The sequence below is a fragment of the Cajanus cajan genome, chromosome 10 (genome assembly GCF_000230855.2).
Source record: "Cajanus cajan strain Asha chromosome 10, NIPB_CcT2T_4, whole genome shotgun sequence".
Classification (NCBI taxonomy): domain Eukaryota; kingdom Viridiplantae; phylum Streptophyta; class Magnoliopsida; order Fabales; family Fabaceae; genus Cajanus; species Cajanus cajan.
In genome coordinates this window covers 14147752-14174628 of record NC_138526.1, presented here as the reverse complement: position 1 = coordinate 14174628, position 26877 = coordinate 14147752, and the positions used below count along the sequence as shown (strand labels likewise).

Genomic DNA, 26877 nt, shown 5'->3' with positions numbered 1-26877 from the left:
CAAACTAACCAGAATGAGGAGGGAATGGAAGAATCATATGTGGACCGGTCCCAGCAACCTAACCCGTCCTCGGCCATCGAACAACTGAAAGCCGAAATGATGGAACTCAAGAGGCTCCGAGAAAAGGATGCCCACGAATTATCAGTCTTGAGAAGAGAGAACGCCGAACTCAGAAGTGATAACCGATCGTGGCATCCGTCTCATGACATCCCTAACACACAATCCACCCGGGATCACGGGGATTCATCAGGATGGTACAGGGAAACAAGGGATCCAAAGCCCCCAGCAGGAGTGACAACTACTACTCTTGATCAACAACGCCGACAAGGGAGGACACCATTCACCCTGGACATCACCGGAGCCCGTTTACCCGATAATTAGAAAAACTTGGCCCTGGAGAAGTATGACGACACTACCGATCCCGAGGAGCACCTTGACGCGTTCGTCACTCAGGTCAGTCTGTACACCGATGATGATGCGATCATGTGTAAGGTCTTCCCTACTTCGTTGAAAGGACCAGCACTCAATTGGTTCACGAGACTCCCTCCCGGATCGATTGATTCGTTCACAACCTTATCATCCCGTTTCGTGATACAATTCGCCACGAGCCGCCCTCACCAACCCACCTCAATCGCGTTAGTCAACATACGTCAAGAAAAGAAGGAACCCCTCAGAACATTCATGGAAAGATTCGGGAAAATGACTTTGTCCATCTGGGATCTGGATCCCGCGGTGGCCATGCACCACCTCACCACGGTACTGAGGCCGGGTCCTTTCGTAAATGGCTTGTGCAAAAAGCCACCCAGAGACTTGGATGATCTTAGACAAAGAGCCACCAAGTACATGCAGATGGAGGAATTGCCCGAGTTCTGAAACCAGAACCGGTCCGACCTCTTCCTCGAAAAGAAAGAAGTTGAGAAAGAACACCTCCCAAGGCCCCGCCCTCGGGACCTACCCGATAGAGAAAGAACCAACAGAGGGCCTCGGTATATGCAATATACGCCGCTCAACACCAACCGGACCAAGGTGTTAGAGCAGGCACTGGCAACCTAAATACTCACAGTACCTCGCCGTGCTATGACTCCGCCCCACGCAGATAAAACCAAGACATGCCAGTTTCACAGGAACCGGGGACACACCACGGAGGAATGCACAGCTCTCCGAGATCGCATTGAAGAGCTCGTTAAGTCGGGTCATCTCCAAAACTTCACCCAATCCTCAGGTTGGAAGAGACATGACGAATCCCACGAGAAGATAAGAGGAATCCGTGAAAGGGCACCCCCGAGGCACCGATCCAGGGAACGAAGCAGAACTCCGGAGAGAAACGATGGGCAGCAAGGCCAAAATCAACCCAGGAGGGTCATAAACACCATTGCCGGAGGGTTCGCGGGAGGAGGAAGCACGTCCTCGGCCCGCAAGAGACATTTAAGAGCAATCAAATCGGTGAATGCCGTAGGAAGGGCAACTCCCATCCACATGCCCCCTATTACATTCACCGATCGAGATTTCAAAGGAGTAGACCCAGTACAAGATGATCCAATGGTCATTAGCGTAGAGATTAACAACTGCGTCGTCAAGAAGACGTTAGTGGATCAAGGAAGCTTGGCCGATATCTTGTACTGGAAGACTTTCGAACAACTCGGCATTCCCGAACAAAAGTTGAAGCCCTACTATGAGCCCCTGGTCGGATTCTCCGGCGAACGAGTGAATACATGAGGAACGATTAACTTGTACACTTATTTCGGCGACGACCAACATAGAAGAAGGATCAAGGTTCAATACGTTGTGGTGCATGCCAACACTTCGTACAATATCTTGCTGGGCCGACCATCCCTGAACAAGCTCCACGCCATCATCTCTACTCCCCACTTGGCTATGAACAGCGCGTGAGTGTTACTTCGCCAACCTTAGAGTTCAACCCACTCCAAAAGCGACCCGAGATGTCAATGTCATAGGCGACGTCAACCTCCACAGGGTGGTAGACGACCTGGAACTAGACCCTAGGTTGGAAGATGAAGTCAGGGTCGAACCGATTGAAACAACGATTCCGTTTCAACTGGGAAAGAGCAAAGAACAAGTCACTTACCTGAGCTCTCAATTAACCGAAACAGATGCCGAGGATATTAAACAAGTTCTACGAAAATACTTGGACTTGTTCGCCTGGATAGCGGCCGACATGTCAGGGATCGACCCAAACTTCCACTGCCATCGGCTCTCGGTCTGCCGAGATGCCAAACCCATTGCACAAAAGAAGAGAAAAATGGGAGGAGACAGGGCCCAAGCGGTAAAGGAAGAAATGACCAAATTACTACAAGCCGGGTTCATCAGAGAAATCAAGTACTCCACCAGGCTGGCCAATGTAGTGATGGTTAAAAAGGCGAATGGCAAGTGGTGGACGTGTACAGACTATACGGATCTCAACAAAGCATGCCCCAAGGATGCTTATCCCCTCCCACACATCGATACATTAGTCGATGGAGCCGCGGGCCATCAAAGGCTAAGTTTTCTAGACGCCTACTCGGGGTACAACCAAATACCCATGTACCCCCCGAACAAAGGGAAAACTGCATTCATCACCGATTCGGCCAACTTTTGCTACAAGGTAATGTCGTTCGGGTTGAGAAATGCGGGGGCAACTTATCAACGACTCATGGATAAAATCTTCCAGCGTCAAATAGGGACATGCATGGAAATATACGTGGACGACATGGTAATCAAGTCCGCTTCCGCCAGTAGTCACTTGAAGGATCTCATAGTAGTATTTGACGAAGTAAGACGGTATCACATGCGGCTAAACCCGGCGAAGTGCACCTTCGGAGTTGCTGGCGGAAAGTTCCTAGGCTTCATGTTGTCAAAGAGAGGCATAGAGGCTAACCCAGACAAGTGTCAGGCCATCGTCAACATGAGAAGCCCCCGCAATGTAAAGGAAGTACAACGACTAGCTGGACGCATAGCGTCGTTAGCGCGTTTTCTGCCGTGTATGGCCGAGAAGTCAAGACCCATAATGACTTTGCTAAAAAAGGCCAGAAAGTTCCAATGGACGGAAGAGTGCGAAGCCTCCTTCCAAAACTTCAAAGCAATACTCGCAGCACCGCCTTTTCTCGTAAAAACCAACCCTCAATTAGACATGATCATATACATTTCCGTATCATACAAAGCTATCAGCGCGGTCCTAGTGCAAGAACAAACTGAACAAATGCCTGTCTATTTTGTCAGCCGCGTCTTGCAAGACGCCGAAACCCGGTACCAACATCTTGAGAAGACGGTCTTAGCGCTCGTACACACAGCTAGACGTCTTCATCACTATTTCCAAAGCCATCGAATCATCGTCAGGACCGACTGCCTAATGGTGAAAGTGTTACAGAAACCCGAGCTGGCTGGGCGAATGGTCGCTTGGTCTATAGAACTGTCGCAATTTGACATTTGTTTTGAACCAAGGGGGCCCATCAAGGCACAAAGCATGGCTGATTTCATTAACGAATTCACCCCGGAAACACTCACCGAACCGCATGTTTGGATTCTCCATGTTGACGGGTCATCAAATCAACAAGGTAGTGGAGCAGGCGTCATACTTGAAGGTCTCGGCAAAATGCTGGTAGAACTATCATTACAGTTTAGCTTCAAGGCCTCCAATAACCAAGCCGAATATGAGGCTCTTCTCGCAGGCTTAAGGTTAGCGAAGGACTTGAGCGTCACCAGAGTTAAGTGTTGGAGCGACTCGCAAGCAGTGACGGGCCAGGTCAACGACACTTTTCAAACCAAGGAGCCAACACTGCTTTTGTACTTCCACGCTTTCCAGAAGCTGAAAGACGACTTCCAAGAGGTCCACGTAGAATATACCCCCCGGGAACTCAGTGTGAGGGCTGACCAGTTGGCTAAACTGGCAAGCAACAAAAAGAGCAGCCATTTACGAAGCATCATGCAACAAGAATTGCAAACGCCAAGTGTTGCGACAACCGAATGTTTGCACATTCAACAAGCAGACAACTGGATGACCGGCATAACGCGTTACCTATCCACCGGGGAGTTACCTAGTAACTCTATTGAAGCAAAGAAACTAAGGGTCATGGTCGCCCGATACACGCTGGTTGCTGGAGAATTGTATAAACGAGGCATGTCGTCACCTTAGCTGAAATGCCTCACACCCGAACAAGCACACTATGTCCTTCGGGAAATCCATGAAGGAATATGCGGAACACACTCGGGAGGACGAAGCTTAGCTGCTAAGGTCATCCGTGCCGGCTACTACTGGCCGACTATCACAAGTGATTGCATGAAATTCACCCAACAGTGCAAGCCGTGCCAGCAGCACGGCCTGTTAACAAACTTGCCGGCAGAAGACTTGCATTTCATCACCACTCCCTGGCCCTTCGCAGAGTGGGGCATGGACATCCTAGGGCCCTTTCCACCAGCCAAGGTTGAACATAACAATCCTTCCCCAGTACCTCACTTGGCCAAGTTTGAAAACTATTCCCTCCTCAACCACACCGGTTCGGCCAAGGATGAGCATTGAACTTCCCTCCCGAACACACTCGTTCGGCCAAGGACGAACAGTCAACTTCCCTCCCGAACACATTCGTTCGGCCAAGGATGAGCATTGAAATTCCCTCCCGAACACACTCGTTCGGCCAAGGACGAACATTCAACTTCCCTCCCGAACACATTCGTTCGGCCAAGGATGAGCATTGAACTTCCCTCCCGAACACACTCGTTCGGCCAAGGATGCGTATTCCACTTCCCTCCCGAACACATTCGTTCGGCCAAGGATGAGCATTGAACTTCCCTCCCGAACACACTCGTTCGGCCAAGGATGCGTATTCCACTTTCCTCCCGAACAAACCCGTTCGGCCAAGGACGAACATTCAACTTCCCTCCCGAACACATTCGTTCGGCCAAGGATGAGCATTGAACTTCCCTCCCGAACACACTCGTTCGGCCAAGGATGCGTATTCCACTTCCCTCCCGAACACATTCGTTCGGCCAAGGATGAGCATTGAACTTCCCTCCCGAACACACTCGTTCGGCCAAGGACGAACATTCAACTTCCCTCCCGAACACACCCGTTCGGCCAGGGACGAACATTCAACTTCCCTCCCGAACACATTCGTTCGGCCAAGGATGAGCATTGAACTTCCCTCTCGAACACACTTGTTCGGCCAAGGATGCGTATTCCACTTCCCTCCCGAACACATTCGTTCGGCCAAGGATGAGCATTGAACTTCCCTCCCGAACACACTCGTTCGGCCAAGAACGAACATTCAACTTCCCTCCCGAACACACTCGTTCGGCCAGGGATGAACATTCAACTTCCCTCCCGAACACACTCGTTCGGCCAAGGATGAGTATTCACCTTCCCTCCCGAGCACCCTGCTCGGCCAAGGTTGAATAAACAAGGTCACTATCATCAACAGTCACGGCCCCTGAGAAGCGTACGGAAACCCTAGAAACCCACCAAACCTACTCAAACCCCTTCGTCTTTCATCCTTGGGCTTGGGGGGGCAGTGTACCAGTTGGCGCCCACCTTTGACCCGGTCAAAGGTCGAACACACCAAAACCAAAAGAGACCCCTTCGGCCCTAGACCAAACCGAATACCCATTTCGGTCCTAGACCTAGCCGAATACCCACTTCGGTCCTAGACCTAGCCGAATACCCTCTCGGTTCCTGACCAAGTTGAATACCCACTTCGACCCTAGACCTAGCCGAGTGCCCTCTCGGTCCTAGACCTAGTCGGATACCTTCTCAGTCCTAGACCTAGCCGGATACTCCCTCGGTTCCAGGCCAGGCCGAACATCCCCTCGGCCCCAGATCAGGCCGAATACCCCTTCGGGCCTAGACCAGGCCAAATACCTCGTTGGCCTTAGGCTTGACCAAAGACTTAAGGCAAGGAGAACCCACATAAAACACGTGGCAAATTACATGCCCATTATGCAATAACTACCATTCCTGATTAAGAGAAGATTAAGGTTAATTAAAATATTACCCATCTCCCAAAATAAAAGGCCCACCAGGTCCACTCATGTCACTATAAATACACAGGTGATGGTACATAAATGAGGTACGTTATTATCCAATATAAAGCCTTTATTGCTCTGAACCGAATACTTACTTGATCGTCGGAGTGCCTTTGCAGGTACCCTCCCCCACCCCTCGGAGACAGTATTCGGTCGGCACCTAAGACTTAGAAGACCAAGAAGGAAGAACAACAAGAGGAGTGTTTCTACGCAGGAACACCGATGACTAGATATGTTTTAACTAAGTAATCGAGTTTATTGATGTGTAAAAGTTAAGAACTTCATCCTTATTATATAATCATAATTAATATTTCTCCAAATAAATATATCTTATCGTAAAGTATTCTTATAAACTTTAATTCTTAAATCATATCTTTTAAGCTATTACACGTGGATTATTAGAATCAATCTTTTTCTGTTTATATTTTAATTTCAAATTATATAAAAATGGTAAAAATAACATCCTATTTGTCTCACCATGATAACATAACTGGTTGAATCTTTTGCTTCTAATAGCTAGAATTTGGAATCGAATCTAGTTTCTCTCACATTTTATACCCTTTCATGCGATGTTATGTTGATGATAAGGTAAAAGGTTGGTGGTAGGTTTTGCTTTTGCATAGGGTAATGTCATGCATTTGTCCTAATTTAAATTTTTGTAAAAAAAAAAAACTCATATTTTCACTATATTTTTTTTGGGTACAAAATCTTTTAAAATAAAAACAAGTATATGAAAGTAAACAAACAGACAAAAGTACATGTGTGTGATAAATTTTTGCAAACGCATAAATATAAGTTATAAAATGTTTTTATTCCTAAGACAAGTGTGAGATAAAAAAACAAATATAATCATGTTTGTTTTATACTGATTCACTCAATTTAAGGTATGCTTAATTGCTTTTGAATTGAAAGGGTTTTACTAAAATATGAAACTTTACATGTATTCTTATTGCCACTTCTTACTTATAGATGCAAATCTTTGTTTTTATTATTTTTTACTAGCCTCTACACGCTCTTAGTTTTACAAGATAAAGTATGTTATAAGATAACTTTCAAGAAGAGGATATGTAAGCTTTGGCACACTCTAGAAAGGTAACTTGCATGGAAAATGATAGTCTAACTTAGGCTTTTCTTATGCTCATTTGGTGGACAAAGATTTACAAGACTCTGAGTACTAGAAATTATCAGAGTTTTGGCACCATTGAGAGCAAGTTCAGATCATCAGTTCTACTCTTCATGTCTTCCTATATATACAAGCTTTGTTGACTTAAGTTGAGCAACACAATTTTGATAAGACTGCAAATTCCTTTTTTGGATGCTACACCGGGTCTACTTAAATTTCAAGTAGTTCTTTTGCTAAACTCTTTTTGGTTGATTGAAATATGTATCAAATTGACATGTCCAAGCTTTTTATGCCAAATCCATCTTTCATCTTCTTTTAAGACCAAACATGTTACATTCTATTTGTCCAAATTTTCTAGATTAATCTCAAAGATTATTCTTCTTCTAGGTAGTAAAAAGCACATACTCATCATTTTACTTGATTATGCATACATCTTTGTCAAAGGTCATAGTATATACTACTATCACAAAATTGACTTATGTTAAGCAGATTGTACTTTAAACCTTCAACATTTAAAACATTATGGATAGTAGGTATAGAATTTTTACCTATCTTACCTATGTAGACCCCTAAAATTGTCCGGGTCGGAAATAAAGCTCAAAGACTCTCAAAGACCGAAGGAAAGTCACCCGGAAGGACTCCTGGAAGACCCTAGGATGATTCTTTGTATGTCTAGAAGTCTTAGAGTAGCTTAGAATAAGGGTGTGTGAGGATTGGAGCTCAATACGCCCTCCCAGAGGTTCAGTACGGCCGTATTGAGCTTTTTGAACTACAATACGGCCACACTGAAACCAATACGGCCGTATTGAACTTTTTGAACTACAATACGGCCACACTGAAACCAATACGACCGTATTGAAGTTTTTGAACTTCAATACGGCCGTATTGAATTCAATACGGCCGTATTGTAGTTCAAAAACTCAATACGGGCCGTATTGACCTCCCAGGCCGTATTGCGCCTCAATCCTATAAATAGGACGTCATTGGCACGTCCTTCCACACTTTTTACTGATTCCTCAACCCTCCTGCTGAGGATTCTTGGGTTTTTGAGCTTTTCTCTGCCCTAGATATCTCTCCGGGAGTCGATCCGACGAAGTTCTTGAGTCACGAGCCATTAGCTTGAGATTCGAACAAGTCGAAGGGAAATCTCTTTGATTTCCATAGTAAAAATTTTGTCTTTAGGGGAAAGGAGCGAGCGGACGTGTAGTGGGAAGGAGCGCCAAAAAGCTTCCTAACGTTGTTCATATATATATAAAAGCCCGCTTCGGAGGTTTCTTTCTAAATCTTTTCTTTTACTGCTTTTATTGATTTTTGATTGTTGCATTACATGTTTAGAGCTTTCATCATGTAAATATTTTATCTATAATCGTTTCTAATAAAAAGGGGTAATTTAGTAACTTTATACTATTATTTATGAAATAATTCGTCATAGGGAACCCAAAAGGGGCGTTGTGGGGTGCTAACACCTTCCTCACACGTAACCGACTCCCTTACCCAACTCTGGTTGTAATGGCCGAAGTTGATTTACGAAAATCAATTGCCTTATATCTTTTTCCAATGTTTTGAGTAAAACATTGGTGGCGACTCCAAGAACCCTTCTTTTTGCGAAAACCACTAATCCATGGAGGGTCCCGCTTGGGATTAACATGGATTGGTGAGAGTCATTTAATAAATATTGTTAGTTCGATGAGGTCTCAGTTTGAGAATAAGTCGCTCTAACAATCCATCATTTTTTCCAAACTCTAAAAAGAGTCCGACCATCGTCGCGAATGCCAACGTCCGTTTCGGCGGGTGGCGACAGATGGCGACTCCACTGGGGAAGCCTCGAGAGTCAGTCCCATTTAGTGATGAATTATTTCTAAAATAATAGTTTAAAATTACTTCGTTACCCCTCGCTTGTATGATAACATGTTTTTATCTAATTGGCTTTAATAACTGTTGAATGTTTAAATTTTCGCAATTGTTTGAAATACAAACTGCACACGAACCTTTGCACACAACAGTTCCCTCTATACCCGGGGGCATGAGTGGAAAGCCATAGGGAGTGGATGTTAGTACGGCCGGTTGTCGAATGGGTCTATAGGTGCCTATAGACCGTTGTCGGAAAACATCACTCAAGGTGAAAATCATGAACTCGAATCCGATAGTGCGTTGGAACTTTCCATCGACTTACGACGAGAGGAATTGGGTCCCTATAATGGGGGCACCTTGGGGGCCTCAGACCAGTGAGAACAGTTAGAACCTCCTTGCATATGCACTTTTCTGCAGGATACCCCTACCTCGTGATTCGCTCGTGACTGTTCGTGGATGAGTGAATTGTTTGTGCATCGTTTATGTGACATTGTTTGAGCATATTGCATTCTTTAAACATACAACATTCCCTTTTTTTAAAAAAATAAGAATAAATAGGAATAAGAATCTTCCCTTACATGGTGTTAACATCTACCTTCATCACATTGATATAGGTAGTTTCCATTTTCACCCAAAAAAATAATAAAAATATAAAAAAAACAAAATACCCAAAAAAGAAAAGGGTTATTTATCTAAACCAAGCAATATCATGCATCATCTTAGGAGCATCCTGAAAACATGATAATGCTTAGTGGAATAAACACAATGCATGCATATTCAACGCCATCATCTCATATCATGCATTCTTATCAAAGATCATGGAGGGATCTAGGTTTACATTTCATACATCCCTCCTAGTAATTCATTAATAAACATTAAATAAAAAGAAAGGATTAATCGATGCGTATGTTCAGAATGGATCGCACGCCGTTTGTTATTAAATGTAAACCAACAACCGCGCCAAGCGAACGCACATCAACTCCGTTGTTGGTAATCAAGACGAATAAAGGGGAAGGTCCGACACCGTTAAGGATCACTGCTCCAAGACTTTTTCCCTACGAATTGAATAAGGCTGTGCCATGGATGCACGACATCCATTCTTCTGCCGACAGCGATATCTCTAACATCGCTGGACTTGGGGGCATGACTAGGAGTGGCAGGATCTACACTCCCGAAGACCTTCGTGATAAAGATCCCAAGAATAAAGAAAAGGAAAAAGAAAAGGAAAAAGAAAAAGAGAAAACCGAGGAAAATAAAGAATCCGAGGAGGAGACTGACGAGCTGTTAAAATACATCCGACAGAGCGAGTACTCCATCGTGGATCAACTTCATAGGACGCCAGCAAAAATTACTCTGTTGTCGTTGATCCTAAGCTCCGAACCGCATCGGCAAGCTCTGTTGAAAGTCTTGAACGAAGCATACGTGTCGCACACTATCTCCCAAGACAAATTTGAGGGGATTGTTAGTCACATCACGGCTAATGATCACCTCACTTTCACCGATGAAGAGATCCCCGCTGGGGGACCGAATCACAACAAGCCCTTGCACATCTCTGTAAAGTGCAAGGAATATCACATCGCTAAAGTCTTGGTGGATAATGGATCTTCCTTGAATGTGATGCCAAAAAGAACATTTGATCAAGTGGCAATCAAGGGAATCCAAATGCGCCCGAGCAACATGATCGTCCGAGCTTTCGACGGTTCTAAAAGAGAAGTGGTGGGAGAAATTAATCTTCCATTCCAAATTGGACCCACCATCTTTAATGTCGAATTTCAAGTGATGGACATTACTCATGCATACAGCTGTCTCCTCGGCCGACCTTGGATTCATGATGCGAAAGCTGTTCCCTCTACGTTCCACCAGAAAGTCAAATTCATAGTGGGTGACAAGCTGGTGACTGTACAAGCCGAAGATGACATACTCATCAGCAAGCCATCTGCCATACCTTACGTGGATGCAGCAGAGGAAGTTCTAGAGACCGTCTTCCAAGCATTGGAGATTGCCAATGTCGAAACGTTTCCCCGAGAAATGAAGAAGGTAGCCTACATGCTCACCAAGAACGGATACTTGCCTGGACAAGGACTTGGCAAGGATTCCCAAGGAATTCCCGAGCTACCCACTATTAAGGACAATCCGGGGAAACAAGGGTTAGGATACAACCCTAATAAAGATCAAAGGACGAAGAGGAACAAAGATCCTTCTCGACGTTCTTTAAGCCAGATCTTTAGGAAGGTCGGTTCACAAGTGTCAAGGCCGGTCGTCGTCATCAAGTGTTCTTCTTCTTCCGATAGGGATGTATAGACCTGATGACTATTAGAGATCACTCCTCGGGGACAGCCCGACCCCCGAGCCTCGATAGGGCACATGTTTCCGTTAGAATTATAATAAAATCATTATTTATTAATTCTTACTGCTTTTCTTCTTGCTTACAATAAATTTCTAGACCACGTTATTTTTAACCCTGTTTGAATAAGCATGAATGAAGTTGAAATTGTCTTAATAACAATAAACCCGCATCATTTTTATGCGAAAGTGGGTGTGATAACTTGGAGCACCATTCCTTGGCCTCGACAAGTGCCATCATGGATAAAAAAGGAATCCTTTAAAGAACAAAAATCATAAAAACAAAAAAGCTCGGCAGGAAACCCAAAAAGGGGGCTGCGCAAAAATAAGAGCAAAAGACCCGCTAGGAATCCCACGAAAGGGTGACCTAGGCAAAAGTTAGGGTTGCGAAAATAAACAAAAACAAAGGTCCGCTAAGACGCCACAAAAGGGCGTTTTAGGCAAAAATAAGGACAATCAAAAAGCGAAAATAAATCCATGATGGTACCATGAGCTAAATTCAAAAAGAAAGGTTCAAGGAAACTATCTAAGTTGTCGAATCACAACGTCAATAACAAGACTTCCTTAACTTCATAAGTGTTTAATCAAACAAGCCTAAACACATAAGCCTACCTTGGCCAGCCATTCTTACAAAAACCATTTTCGAAAAAATAATCCCCTCTAAAACACAAACTTCTGAACAAAAAATATCTTTCCCTTCTTTTCTCTTGTCCCAAACGGTTTTAGAGTAATCTAGCGGAAACATGGAGATATAGTGGTCAATAGGAGGGTTAATACATCTTCTAAAGGAAGGGAAGGATCACTGGGTTGATGACACCAATCTCAATATAACACGCATCATTCCTCGGTTACAGAAATCGGCAGCGCACAGCCTGTCTAGAGGAATGGCAAAAATCCAAACAGAAAAACGCATCGGTTAATTCTTTTGAAAAAATAAATCAAATAGAATTAGGTGCATCATACCACATACATGCATACAGATGATAGGTGTACTGGAAGATCACTTATTCTCTGTTTATTGAAAAAACAAACAAAAAACAAAAAAACAAAAAAACAAAAAAAAAATATAAACTTCAGAAAAAACAATGCGCCCGTACCATGTTCAGTACACCCGTACTAAAATTAGGGTTATGAACAAATTTTCAACTCAAATACGGGCGTACTGAAATAAATACAGCAGCATTGGCCATAACGTCCACACCAATACGGGCGTATTGAATTCAATACGGCCCGTATTGGCCCATTCTTTTGTACATCAACAGCATCCTCATCCCTCTGCATACTTTGTCTGTGAGTGTGTTTGAGATCTTTCCAATTCTGAGAAATGGCCGAGTCATCAAGAAAGAGGCATAGGGTCCCCGCGCAACTCGAAATGACCGCGCGGCATCAAGAGAGGCTGGAGTTCCTCGAGACGTTCGTCTTCCATCCGTCGAGGGTGCTCGACTTCAACATCCTCCGGGCAATGGAATGGGAGGATGAGGTCAGAAGCTACATCAACGCCATAGGATGGGGGTTCCTCCTTGACCCCCACCCTAAGATCTATCCGACTGCGACGAAGGAGTTTCTGGCTACCGTCGGCGTCACGGAGTCGACGAATAGCTACGGCGCGACGGTCTACTCGGTGGATTTCTTGCTCGGGCTGTGCCCCACTCTTTTCATTACCATTAAAAAGCCAAAAAATCGACAAAAAAAAGAGAAAAGGCAAAAATCAGAAAATACAGAATAACTGAGCCTGGAGAGGCTTGCCGAAATAATACTCCCCAGAGATATCTCAGCTTGCACTCTTGGGCCGAATTCCCAGTGAAAGCTATCAGGGCAAGATCAGCAAGATTCCTCAACGGAAGCATGATCATCCAAACAGAGCATCCGAGTCAAAAGACTCAGACTTCCTCAGTGGAAGACGACTTTCCAACTCAAGCGACGAGTGAAGCTAAGCCTGCAGAGGCTTTCTAAATAATACTCTGGGATACACAAGATCCTCAATCCCCATTCGCCTACTCAGAGGCACTCCTTCAAAAAAAAAAAAAAAGGGAAAATCAGAAAAGATCAAAATGACAGAATCCCCCAACGGATAACAGCCTACGCAGAGGAAACAAAACCAGGAAATCAAAAAAGAGTCACCCGAATAAGGATAACCGGGATACTCCACAAACGTCGAAAGGACGTCAGCCAATCATAAGGCATCGCTCACATCAGAAAGAGCATCTTTGTGTCTGCATCCCCAAGGAATCAGAATTTCCCCAGTGGGCACCAACTACGCAATGGAAAGTTGGGACACAAGAACCTATGAGTAACTGCACATCCCCTAGACGGATCCCTGCGTTATCCAGCCCTCAGCGGCACCCAAATCGAAAACAACCGTCGAAACAACATCGTGGACTGTGGAGACAAAATCATCTCAAATCCCTGGAGAGGGCAAACTCACGCTACCAAAGTGACCAGAAGCACGGAGGTATGCAACCCTGGGGAGGGCAAACCACAGACCCTGGAGAGGGCAAACTCAAGCTGCCAAAGTGATCAGAAACGCTGAGGTATGCAACGAGCCTGGAGAGGCGACGACTAATACTCAGCTACCCCGTCGTCAGAAACACGAAGGTATGCAGCTACCGAGGTTGTCAGAAACACCAAGGTATGCACGAGCCTGGAGAGGCGACGACTAATACTCAGCCACCCCGTCGTCAGAAACACGGAGGTACGCAGCTGCCAACATCGTCAGAAACATGGAGGCATGCACACCCTGGAGAGGGAAAACTCACGCTACCGAGGTTGTCAGAAACACCAAGGTATGCACGAGCCTGGAGAGGCGACGACTAATACTCAGCTACCCCATCGTCAGAAACACGGAGGTATGCAGCTGCCAACATCGTCAGAAACATGGAGGCATGCACACCCTAGAGAGGGCAAACTCACGCTATCGAGGTTGTCAGAAACACCGAGGTATGCAACGAGCCTGGAGAGGCGACGACTAATACTCAACCTGGAGAGGCTACTCAACAGTTTTCCCACCTGAAGACACTACAAGTCGGAAGGGTGGCCTGTTCCCCGGACAATTGGGTCAACTCCTTTACTTGTCAACCGGTACACCAAAAATCCGTTTGACTAAGTAAAGGGGGGGCAGCTGTAGACCCTAAAATTGTCCGAGTCGAAAATAAAGCTCAAAGACTCTCAAAGACCGAAGGAAAGTCACCCGGAAGGACTCCTGGAAGACCCTAGGATGATTCTTTGTATGTCTAGAAGTCTTAGAGTAGCTTAGAATAAGGGTGTGTGAGGATTGGAGCTCAATACGCCCTCCCAGAGGTTCAGTACGGCCGTATTGAGCTTTTTGAACTACAATACGGCCACACTGAAACCAATACGGCCGTATTGAACTTTTTGAACTACAATACGGCCACACTGAAACCAATACGGCCGTATTGAAGTTTTTGAACTTCAATACGGCCGTATTGAATTCAATACGGCCGTATTGTAGTTCAAAAACTCAATACGGGCCGTATTGACCTCCCAGGCCGTATTGCGCCTCAATCCTATAAATAGGACGTCATTGGCACGTCCTTCCACACTTTTTACTGATTCCTCAACCCTCCTGCTGAGGATTCTTGGGTTTTTGAGCTTTTCTCTGCCCTAGATATCTCTCCGGGAGTCGATCCGACGAAGTTCTTGAGTCACGAGCCATTAGCTTGAGATTCGAACAAGTCGAAGGGAAATCTCTTTGATTTCCATAGTAAAAATTTTGTCTTTAGGGGAAAGGAGCGAGCGGACGTGTAGTGGGAAGGAGCGCCAAAAAGCTTCCTAACGTTGTTCATATATATATAAAAGCCCGCTTCGGAGGTTTCTTTCTAAATCTTTTCTTTTACTGCTTTTATTGATTTTTGATTGTTGCATTACATGTTTAGAGCTTTCATCATGTAAATATTTTATCTATAATCGTTTCTAATAAAAAGGGGTAATTTAGTAACTTTATACTATTATTTATGAAATAATTCGTCATAGGGAACCCAAAAGGGGCTTTGTGGGGTGCTAACACCTTCCTCACACGTAACCGACTCCCTTACCCAACTCTGGTTGTAATGGCCGAAGTTGATTTACGAAAATCAATTGCCTTATATCTTTTTCCAATGTTTTGAGTAAAACATTGGTGGCGACTCCAAGAACCCTTCTTTTTGCGAAAACCACTAATCCATGGAGGGTCCCGCTTGGGATTAACATGGATTGGTGAGAGTCATTTAATAAATATTGTTAGTTCGATGAGGTCTCAGTTTGAGAATAAGTCGCTCTAACAATCTATCATTTTTTCCAAACTCTAAAAAGAGTCCGACCATCGTCGCGAATGCCAACGTCCGTTTCGGCGGGTGGCGACAACCTATACCTTTGATTTTTTCCTTTTCCACTACCTCCAAAAGAAATTGATCCTTCATGAGGTTGAAGGTCTAGGAACATAAACCTTTCTCCCATCATGTGTCGTGAGCATCCACTATCCAAGTACCAATGTGAATCCTTCCATTTTCCCATCAAAGATATATGAAATAAGGATTATTTGAGATTTTGGTACCCCAAACCTTTTTGGATCCTTTCTTGTTAGTACTTGGAGGATGTCCTCCTTTTCCACAAGTGTTACAAAAGGTAGTCTTAGGTCTAGAGTGTGATGTTTTAGATTTAGAATCGAACTCGAGACCATCTTCGTTAGATGAAAATCTTCTATGTTTTAAAAGCATGTTTATTTTTAAAGATCTATCTACAAACTTAACAAGGTCCTTTCCAAGTTATTTGTTTTAAGTAATTTTGTGATCTCAATAGGAACATTGCTAATGATCTCTTGTTTGAGAATTTGAATCTCTCTAGTAACGTCTGACATATCTTTCTAGAGTTCATCATTTTCTTTTTTGTAAGACTACATTTTTCTTTGATTCTTTTGTACTCAAGATTGATCATGTAAGAGTCTTCTAGAAGAATTTCATAAGTCATCTTTTCCTCATCAAAACTATCAAAAGTACAAAAACTAGAGTCAAATTTTACCTTTATCTTTATATTGTCTATATCAACATTTGTGTTTGCCTTGGTTTTTGCATCATTTAAACTATTATTGTTACTTTCCAGATCTTTCCATGCAGCCATTAGACCTTTCTTGGCTTTCTTCTTACTGGTCCATCGCCTTTTGAGTGTAGGGCATTTAACCTTTATGTGTCCAGGCTCCTTACACTCATAGCAAGTGACCTCCTTGATGTCGTCTTGAGTAGGTCTTTTGAGTTTGTCCTTTTTTTATGGAAAATTCTCAATTTTCCTTTCTTTTTCAACATGTTCTTGAACTTTTTAGACATGAGAGATATCTCATCATCTGTTGATTTCTAAGAAATTTCATTTGAGTTGTTGAGCTTAGATTCAACCTTTAGAGCTTTACCCTTTTCTCTTATTTTGCTAGCTTCATGACTTCTTCAAGTAGCAAAGTCATTTGCCTTAAGTTGGTCTCTATTGTTTTGGTGAACTTCATGAACTCTAAAAGCTTTTAGAAGTTCATCAAGAATAAAGGTTTTTAGATCACGTGCTTTTGATATGGTCATGGCTTTAGGTTCCAAGATCCTAGGAAGATTATCCAAGACCTTGAGATTATTCTAAGCTTTGGAAAACTCAAATCCTAGGGATTTTATCCCATTAAGAATTGTTTGGAATCTTCTAAACATCTCATCAATGGTTTCATTCTCCTTCATGGAGAACAACTCATAGTGTATCTAAAGAGTGGCAATTCACTTGAGTTTGACATCTTCAATACCCTCATGAGTTACTCTAATGGCTTCCAATAATTCTTTTACTATTTTGCAGCTACAAAACTTGTTGTATTCGATTTTCGATAATGAGCAAGCCAAGATGTATATGGCCTTGGTGTTGAGTTGCAATATATTGTTGTCATTGTGTGTAAGTTGGTTCTCTGTCTGTTATAACAACACCTCCTTCTATAATGATCTTCTATAGTTGCTAATGGGTGGATTTAATGAACATTTTCATTTTATCTTTCCAATATGAGTAGTTTTCTCTATTGAAGGTTGGAAGCCTTGTAAGAAAAACTTTTTCTAGTAGGTATTGTCCTTCACTACTTGTCATCTTCGGATCTTTTCCTTTGGCACTATTAGGTGCTCAACCTCATCAAAGGCTAAGCTCTGATACCAAACTATGGAGAAAAGAAAAACACTAGAACGGCGATGGAGGAAAATTAGAGGAAATTTCACTTGAAGACCATTGAGCCTTTAACTAGGTCCATGGTTAGGAGGCTTCTACAAAGGATGTGCCTATGAGACCTATGCTCTATGTGAGCATTGAGTATGATTTCTCTTATTAGTTCCTTAGTCTCTATTGTATATACCTTGTATAGTACTTTGTACATAATAGATACTTGTATAGGTGTTTTTTTTCCTTTGTATTTGTAAGAAACTTTTATCCTTCTTTATAGGTCATACCCTTAGGGTTTTGGGTATGTTACTTGGAAACTTTTACATCATTTGACCTTGTATTAAGGGTCAAGATTTTTCATATTTTTAGTATTAGTAGTGGGTTTAAAGCCTTTGCATCATTTTCAACCTTTTTAATCTCATTTTGATCCCATCTATCAAAAAATTTCTCTATTTCTTTTCCATTTTTAGTTTTAGTAGGAGTTTTGTATTCACTAATCACAGCTGCCATATGTTTCTATGAACAGATTCCATAAAGATTTTCATTCTAACTTTCCAAAAGGGGTAATTATCCCCACAAAAGAGAGGAGGTCCATTTATAGAGGCACCTTCAGCAAATGGTAACTGATTACTAGCCATCTTAAGGAATTAGTGGATCTAACTTGACTAATTTTCAAATTCTAAGCTCTTGATACCAATTGTTGGTCCCAGTTTACTAGAATCTAGAAGGGGGGTTGAATAGATTCTATCATAAAATTCAACCTACCAAGATATCTAAAATTCAACCTTTACTCAATTCTTGATAAAGACCTACCAAGATATCTAAAATTCAACCTTTACTCAATTCAAATTAACAAAGAACAGTACATTACAAGGTTTATTACCAACGTATCAAAATATCAAAGTTATGATGCAATGAAACAATCACTTGTAACAAAGGTTGATTTTATATTACCTTCTTTTCAATCAATTTCAATTACAAGCACTACAAGAAAAATTAGGATTATTTATGGAAGAAATCTGTAGATAAGCATGAAAATCTGTAGATAAGTCTTAATTATCTACAGATTATCTACAACCAAAGATTCATAGGTAATAAGGTCGTAGATAACGTTACCTACGGAAAAGTTTTTGTAAATAACATTACCTACGGAAAATTTTCTATAGATAACCCACGAAAGTTGTTATCTACGGATTTTTTCCGTAGATAATGTTATCTACGAAAAGTTTTTCGTAGATAACCCACGAAAGTTGTTATCTATAGATTTTATCCGTAAATTACCTTTGAATTTTTTTTTAATTTTAATAAATTTATTAATGTACAAACCCTCATATTTGGCCTCTCAAAGATGCTATTTCATGACACTTCACTTTTCAACGTGTTTTGTCCTTACTGCACATTTTCTAGAAAACTTTCTAGAAGGTCACCCATTCCTATATTACTCCAAGTCAAACACGCTTAACTGTGGAGTTCTGATGAGATAAGCTACCGAAAAGCAGATGCATGTTGTCAGTATAAGTAGTACAAATTAATTCATTTAAGTCATCCTAAACTATACAATCTCATACTTATACAATTTTTGGGTCCCATTCATTTTGGTGTGTCCAGACCGCTATAAAAAAAATATAATAATTATATTACCAATAATAATAATTATATTATATTTAATTAATCTTTATTTATATATATATACTTACTTGTACAATTAATAATATACTTATTTCTATTTAAAATTAATATTATGATGATACAATTTAATTTATTTATTATAAATTTAAAAGTTTAAATAATAATTTATATATTTTAAAATGATAAGGGCTATAATAACACTAGTGTAACTTTTACTAAGTATTACACCGCTCAATAACTTTATATTTAATGTGAATTTTGTAAACCCAACCATTAGATTGAAAGTTCATATCACTTTATATGTTTATATAAAATTTTGTTAAAATTGAACAACAACTTGAAAGTAATCAAAGTATACATATTTTAGTATATTTTGAAATGTATATATTATGTCAATTTTGTTTTACAAGAATGAAGTATCAAATCATCTTGAATTAATATAAAATTTTCTATATATGAGCTAAGGGTAAAAAACTTTCAATCTAACGGTTGAATTTATAAAATTTACATTTAATATAAAGTTATTGAGCGGTGTAATACTTAGTAAAAGTTACACCGGTGTTATTATAACCATTCTCTTTTAAAATATTATTTTTATAAATTAAATTTTAATATTTTAAATAAATTATTAATTAACTTAATATATTTATTCATCTTAAATTTATTCTTGTTTTATTTTCTAATTTTTCGTAGATAAACGTTACCTATGAAAAATTTTTCGTAAATAACCCACAAAAGTTGTTATCTATCGACTTTTTCCGTAGATAACGTTATCTACAGAAAATTTTTCGTAGATAACCACGAAAGTTGTTATCTAAAATCCGTAGATAACGTTATCTACAGATAGTTTTCTGTAGATAACCCACGAAAGTTGTTATCTATGAAAAGTTTTTTGTAGATAACCCACGAAAGTTGTTATCTACGGATTTTATCCGTACAAATAACTAAACATTATCTACAAAAAAAATTTCGTAGATAATATTTCGTAGATAACTAAAAATTATCTACAGAAAAAATTTCGTAGATAATATTTCATAGATAACTAAACATTATCTACGGAAAAAAATTCCGTAGGTAATATTTCGTAGATAATAACAGTTTTTCTTGTAATGAAGAATAAATATCAAAGTTGGTACTACAATTAAATTTCATATCTCATAAATCTTTATATTCTTTAAACAAGAAATTAGCAAGATTCTTTAAAGATAAGGGTAAGAAGATAAAGAACACAGAAATTTATATTGGTTCAGTCATCCACTTGGCCTACATCTAGTTTTCCCTAATTTAGCACCCCACTAAATCAAAGATCATTCACTATAATATTGTTTTACAAACACCTTGCACACATAATATTACAAGAATTCAAACAAACATGAATGTTGACACCCCAAGATTGAAAACAGTTAGGGAGAAAGAGAATGCCAGAATTTAGTACGGTCTCCAATTAGGGAATGCCTAGAAACTAGTCTAATCCCTAATAAATAGTTTTAGAAAAGAGTTCAAAGGAGTTGCCACCGATATTTTACTCAAAACATCAGAAAAGGGAAAGATTTTTTATAAAAATTACCAAAACGGCCTTCATAGCCAACCTTGGATTCGAGGGTCAGTTATGCGTAGGGAAGGTATTAAGCACCCTACAACACCCTATATCGGTATCCCATGACAAAATTAACGCAAATGAGAATAAAAGTTCAAATATTTAAGTCCCCTTTATTAATGGTTATTTATATACTTAAATTTAAAATTACAGGATTGAATTTAAGATGTCTACATGATTACTTTTATTTATGGAAATGTTTATGATAGAAATTGTAGATGATTGAGAAAGAATTTGATGGGAATACCTCTTGAATGAGCTTTTATGAAATATACTTCAAATATGATGGACTTGAAGTGTTTTTTGGCTACCTTTCACACTATAATTTATCTCACAAATCTCAAGAAATACAAAGAGGGGGAGAAAGAGAAGGTTTTGAGCTATATAGGACTCTAGTAGGCCATTTTACCTCTTTGAGCACTGTATTTGAGTCTCGTATATATGGACATCATACTTGACCAAAATGGGGCATTCCGAATTAGTTTGTTATGAGCAATTTTTGAATCTGGAATGGCCCGTTTCAAAATTAGAACAACCTATTTCAGATTTAAAATTAACTCATAACAACCTGGGTCAAAATGGCCCGTTCTGAATTGGGAATGCCCTATTTTGACATAGGGTTTCTAGGCTATTTTAGAAGCTTGGAGTGGGTCGTTCCACATTGGGAACAACCCGTTCTGGGCTCTTAATTCATCATTTTGGGTTTTCAGGCCTTCTAGAGTCATATTGGTCCGTTTTGTCGTCATATTTGGGCCTTCGGGAATTCCTTTGTCTCGTACTAAAGATCCATTTCCTTGTTTGCATGTCTTGGAAAAAATTAGGTGTCTATAAGTTGCTCCTAAGGTTTTCATCATTTGGTATCAAGAGCATGTTTGGTAAATACTATCTTAAGCTTCTTTGTTGTTTTTGTTTGGTCAAAACATGTTGTATGGTGTCTAAATTCATTCTATATGTGTTGTTCTTAATTCTATATGTGTTGTTCTTGTGTCACAACTATAAATCTATAGAACAATTCACATTGTCTTGCATGTTTTTTGATTCATACATCAATGTTTGTGAATCAATCTTGTTGTGTGCTTTTAGGTTATTCTTGAGCATGCATTTTATTGTTTTAGGCATGTGTGTTTGTAGGTTTTAAAGCCTTTCACAAATGAAAAATTATAAATTCTTGAAACCTTTTTCATCTGATAAGTGTGAGGGAATAAATGATAGATAAAAATGCTTTGTATTTTTATATTGGTTCACTCAAGATGAGCTACATCTAGTTAACTTCGAATTCAAAGGGTTCCACTAACTAGTAAAACCTTTTACAAGACAAGTATGCTGTATACTACTCGTGGCTATAGATGCAACTACACATTGTAGTATTCTTTAACTAGCCTATTCAAACTTAAAAATGTATGAAGGTAGGTTTGTATAAGTTAACTATCATAGAGAGGATATATAAGTTTGGTACACTTAATGAAGATGACTTGCTAAGGAAAGGTTTGCTAACTTAAATGCTTCTCAAAGGATTGTCCATTGAATGATGGTTACAACAGTTAGAGAAAATATTCATAATTTAGCACAACTATAACATTTTACAATATTCACAAGGTAACAACTATTAGCTTTTTTCCTTTATATTTTCTTGTACTTATAGGCTTTATATATATATATATATATATATATATATATATATATATATATATATATGTGTGTGTGTGTGTGTGTGTGTGTATATATATATATATATATATATATATATATATGTTGATGATAACCCTTTACACTTGGTTTGAAGTACGAGGTTTGATCTTCTTAAATATGGTCATTCTTCACACTCTTTCAAAGATTCAGGTCCTTATAAATGAATAGACATGGAAAGGGAAGGAGATAAGAAAACACAATTTGAATTCATTACTTCAGGTGCTAACAATTCTGTTTGTAACTTGACTTTCCTTTTCTAGATCTGGCACTAGTCTGGCTCACTATACCATTCTATGAATGCACAAGAATTATTAAATAAAGCATAATAACATTATTATACGTACAAAACATTTGACAACTTATCACATAATGTTCTTCGAACATTTGAAAGCACATAATAAGGCATGAAGATGTTCAATAAGCTTTAGACTTGTGAACACTTAGAAGACACAAACACTCATCATAACATGTTAAACGTTGACTATCTTAAGTTACTAAGTCTTATTATTATTTATTTTTTACATGATTACAAAAGACATTCATTACAAAAACATTTTTGGTCTTCAATCCTTTTGTATCCTTAGACCCATGTATCCTATAATGACTTAGACAAATATTAGTCTCTTCAAGATCATTATTTTGTTATCATCAAAATGGAGTATTAGATGCATACACTACAACAAATGTGCTAAATAATGGAGATTGTTTTTGCGTTTAGTGGAGGTTTTTACCCTCCGCAAAATAAATTGCAGAGGTTTTCAAAAACCTCCGCAGTTACATTCGCCACAAGCAATTAGCAGGGGTTTTTAAAAACCTCTGGTATCGATAGTATTTTGCGGAGGTTTTTTTGTGGAGGTTTTAAACCTACACTAACTGTGGAGGTTTTCTAAAGGAGGTTTTAAACCTACGCTAACTATGGAGGTTTTTTAAAGGAGGTTTTAAACCTACACTAACTATGGAGGTTTTTTAAAGGAGGCTTTAAACCTAAACTAACTATGAAGGTTTATTGAAAGATGTTTTAAAACTATACTAACTATGGAGGTTTTTTTTAAAGCATTCTAACAATAGAGATTTTACAGTCGAGTTTCTAATTCTCCCTATTTTCTTGTATATGACAATTTTTTATACTTATTTTAATTTCATAATTTACATGTATTACAATTTCCCATTTTCTTATGATATCTATAAAAAATGTAATAAAAGAATACTCATAATGTAGACGTAGAAATTATATTTCCAATAACAAAAATAACAGTGTATAGTTCAAAAATTTACAATTCAAATTTCTATTGTAAATCAAAGTATGACATAAAATCCATAACAAAGTAATATTAGTCTTGTACTAATTAAAATTTAAATCCAAAATACATTATAAGAAAACTAAGGGTTGCTAGCACCAGAAGATCCTCTTGCATCCAAAGGTGTATTAGAAACACTTGAAGCATCATTTAGCTGAAATAAGAAAAGAAAAAATAGTTAGTTATATATACTATATACAAGGGTGTATCACACATACTATATCATAATGACAATCAATAAATAAAAAAATCAATTCCAAACAATTATTTTAAAGAACAATAAAATTAAACATGACATACTATGTAAATTAAAACAAGATTAAAATAATTAATAAAAAGTCAAATTATTACCTTTAAAGAAGTGTAACAGTAAACAATATTATTTAGACAAGTGTGAACTTCTTACTAAACTATAAAAATGTAATGCAGGTTGTAAACACATAAAAATAAAGATTACAATATTTAATCAAAACAAGAGAGACATCAAGATAAACTATATAAATACTAGATACTAGATATCGAAGATTATATATGATTTCTTTTAATTAAAACCTTGTAACTTTGGATGAGGTGACACTAATTTAAAAATTGAAAACAAAGAACCATATATAACTCACTCAACCAATTTAAAATGATTCTACATTACGATGGAATCGATTAATAAAATAAGCATTTAATGGAATAAGTAACCAACCACTTCTATATGCTATCTTTGGGTTTCACAATAATGTTTAAGCCCCAACATGCTTTTACATGTCAGTGTGGTAGTGTGGCTTAGAAGTTATCCGACTCACATTGCCCATGCTATAACCTAATAATGTTATTTAATTACTATGAATGAGACTCAAGCTTTTCCCTGTATATCTTCAGGGACGTAAAACTAGAGTAACACAGACATGTTTGATTCAATCACCAAAGAAATTATGATGTTTTAAACCAGGTGAAAATACTCAGGGGACACTACAAGTTCATAAGTAGATGCCAGTAAACCAATCAATCACCACCAAAGTTATTAAGGGAAAATCTTGATACTTTAAAATATTTAAGTTCAAAAAACATAATATATCACGCAAATTATATTCTCAAACAAGGAACCAAGAACGGAAAAAGTATAACAATCAATAAGCATAAACTAGGGAAGCAAGGTAAAAGGTGGCACAAGGTCTAATACCACTAGAGAAAGACAAAATTAACAGTCTAATCCTCATCTTCCTCATCCCCATCACCACCGGCAGCCTTCTTAGCAGCAGCCCTTTGGTTCTTTCTCTTCACTCTTCCGGGGCGTCCACCACCAAGAGGACTAGTAAGCGAGAAGTCAATGTGCTTCTGAGAGTCAACCCTCACCATGAAAGATGGAATGTTCACCACTTGCCTACCAACCCTGCCAATCCCAAAACAAAAATAAAAAATTGCCATCACCAAAACAATAGATAGCATACATCGACAGCTTCATCTTCAAGCGAATAAAACCAGAAAATCAAAAGAATGATAAACCCCCATTCAGTTCATGCAAAACAAGGTCCTTTTATAAACCCTACATGATTAAAATCAAAATTACGCAAAAACATTATGAGTCTAAAATCTAAATGGATACAAGCTCAGAAAAACTTGAGTACTTCCCCCTACAGAAAATAAAAAGCCTTTTCCAGCACACAAAATCTTTTAAACTTATATCCAATCATACTCAATCTCATTTGCAGCTAATTTGTTTGATCTTATTTTATATTACCCAAACAGCTTATATAAACAACATACAACTTGCATAAGAATAATTGAACCCTATTCCTCCTGATGTGGTTTACCACAAGAATCATAATTATGTGGTTTACCCAAACACACAAAATCACACAAATGGGGCTTCATCACAAAATGCAGGCAATCCAACAAAGTGAAAAGGCAAATCAAAAAATGAAATTTCCCTAAACATATCCAATTAGTCCACAATACTACTATAAACTAACAAACACAGCGCCCAAAAAATAAAAAAAATTCACCAAAACAAAACACAATTAACTCGCAACTAACACAACCATCAATGAGATTGCGAAAACGGAGGAACCTGATATGCCTCTGCCTGATGAGAACCCTAGCGTGGTGAATGGACTTGGCCATGCCGGACTTGAAAACAAGGGTTTGGAGGCGGCGCTCGAGGAAGTTCTCGACAGTGAGAGCGAGAACGTAATCGAGCTTGTTCTGGGTCTCGTCGAGGAGACCGTAGCGGAACATCCTGCGAAGTAGAGCCTCGCCCTCGAAGATCCTGCGAGGGTTCTTCTCGTCGAGTGTCAGAAGGTTCCTGGCGTTGTTGCGGATGCGGCTGAGGGCGTACTGTACCCTCCACAGCTCTCGCTTGCACCGGAGCCCGTACTCTCCGACAAGCTTCAGCTCCGCATCAAGACGCTCCTTCTCGCACGGACGCCGAGGCTTCTTGAATGTTTTCCCATCTGTCAAACGAAACAAAAAAAAAGTAAGAAATCAACGGCCCAAGGCACCTGCGCGCACGCCCCTATCATAGGCCTTGCCCTCCCCAACCGTTCCTCCGTAGACCTCGCGGCCCATCCAGTCGGTGTCGAGACACGTTTCAGTCACGTAACGGGCATTCTCGTTCGTCCTCCCTCACCCTCACCGGAATCTCAAGCGTCAAAAGGAATCAAAATGATGGAAACAGGATTTAGGGTTCACTTTGGAGGCTCAGGAATCATCACAGGATTTAGGAAACATTAAGGAGCCATGTACTGATAAAGAGGGTTTAAGAATTTCTTTTTCTGATTCTTTTAAGAGGGAAATGAAAAGATTGATAAAGAGGGTTTAGGGATTTCTTTTTCTGATTCTTTTAAGAGGGAAATGAAAAGATTTTTTTTTATCTTTTGAGAGGGAAGTACTTGTAGAGTCACATACTAATTTCTTTTTGTTTTAACTTTTAGAGAAAAAACATTTAAGTGGAAAAATATTTTTTAATTAGAGGAGATTATAAACCTCTATAAATTAAAATAATATTTTAATTAGAGGGAGTTATAAACCTCTGCAAATTAAACAAAAAAACGGCAGATTTTAATAATTTAAGGAGGGTTTTAAAACCTCCGCAAAATAACCTCCACTATTTATCATTTTTTTTGTAGTGATATGATCGTGTTTGATTCAACATTGATTATATGTCAAACATAAAGTGGCTTAAATTT

The 26877-nt window shown here is 39.5% G+C and overlaps 3 protein-coding genes across 3 annotated transcripts; 2 read left to right on the top strand and 1 right to left on the bottom strand.

Moving 5' to 3' along the window:
• The first annotated feature begins 483 nt into the window (after positions 1-483).
• LOC145952322 (uncharacterized) lies at positions 484-873 on the top strand. The gene has a single exon (XM_083064666.1). It carries the CDS (start codon positions 484-486, stop codon positions 871-873), a length of 390 nt encoding a protein of 129 aa, XP_082920792.1.
• A 204-nt stretch (positions 874-1077) lies between these two features.
• On the top strand, positions 1078-1716 carry LOC145952321 (uncharacterized). Its single transcript, XM_083064665.1, has one exon. It carries the CDS (start codon positions 1078-1080, stop codon positions 1714-1716), a length of 639 nt encoding a protein of 212 aa, XP_082920791.1.
• A 23026-nt stretch (positions 1717-24742) lies between these two features.
• Positions 24743-25942, bottom strand: LOC145952819 (small ribosomal subunit protein uS4). The gene is made up of 2 exons (XM_083065842.1): positions 25761-25942; positions 24743-25082 (listed from the first exon to the last, which is right to left on the bottom strand). The coding sequence occupies exons 1-2, from the start codon at positions 25925-25927 to the stop codon at positions 24899-24901; spliced, it is 351 nt and encodes a 116-aa protein (XP_082921968.1). The 5' UTR covers positions 25928-25942; the 3' UTR covers positions 24743-24898.
• Positions 25943-26877: the final 935 nt, after the last annotated feature.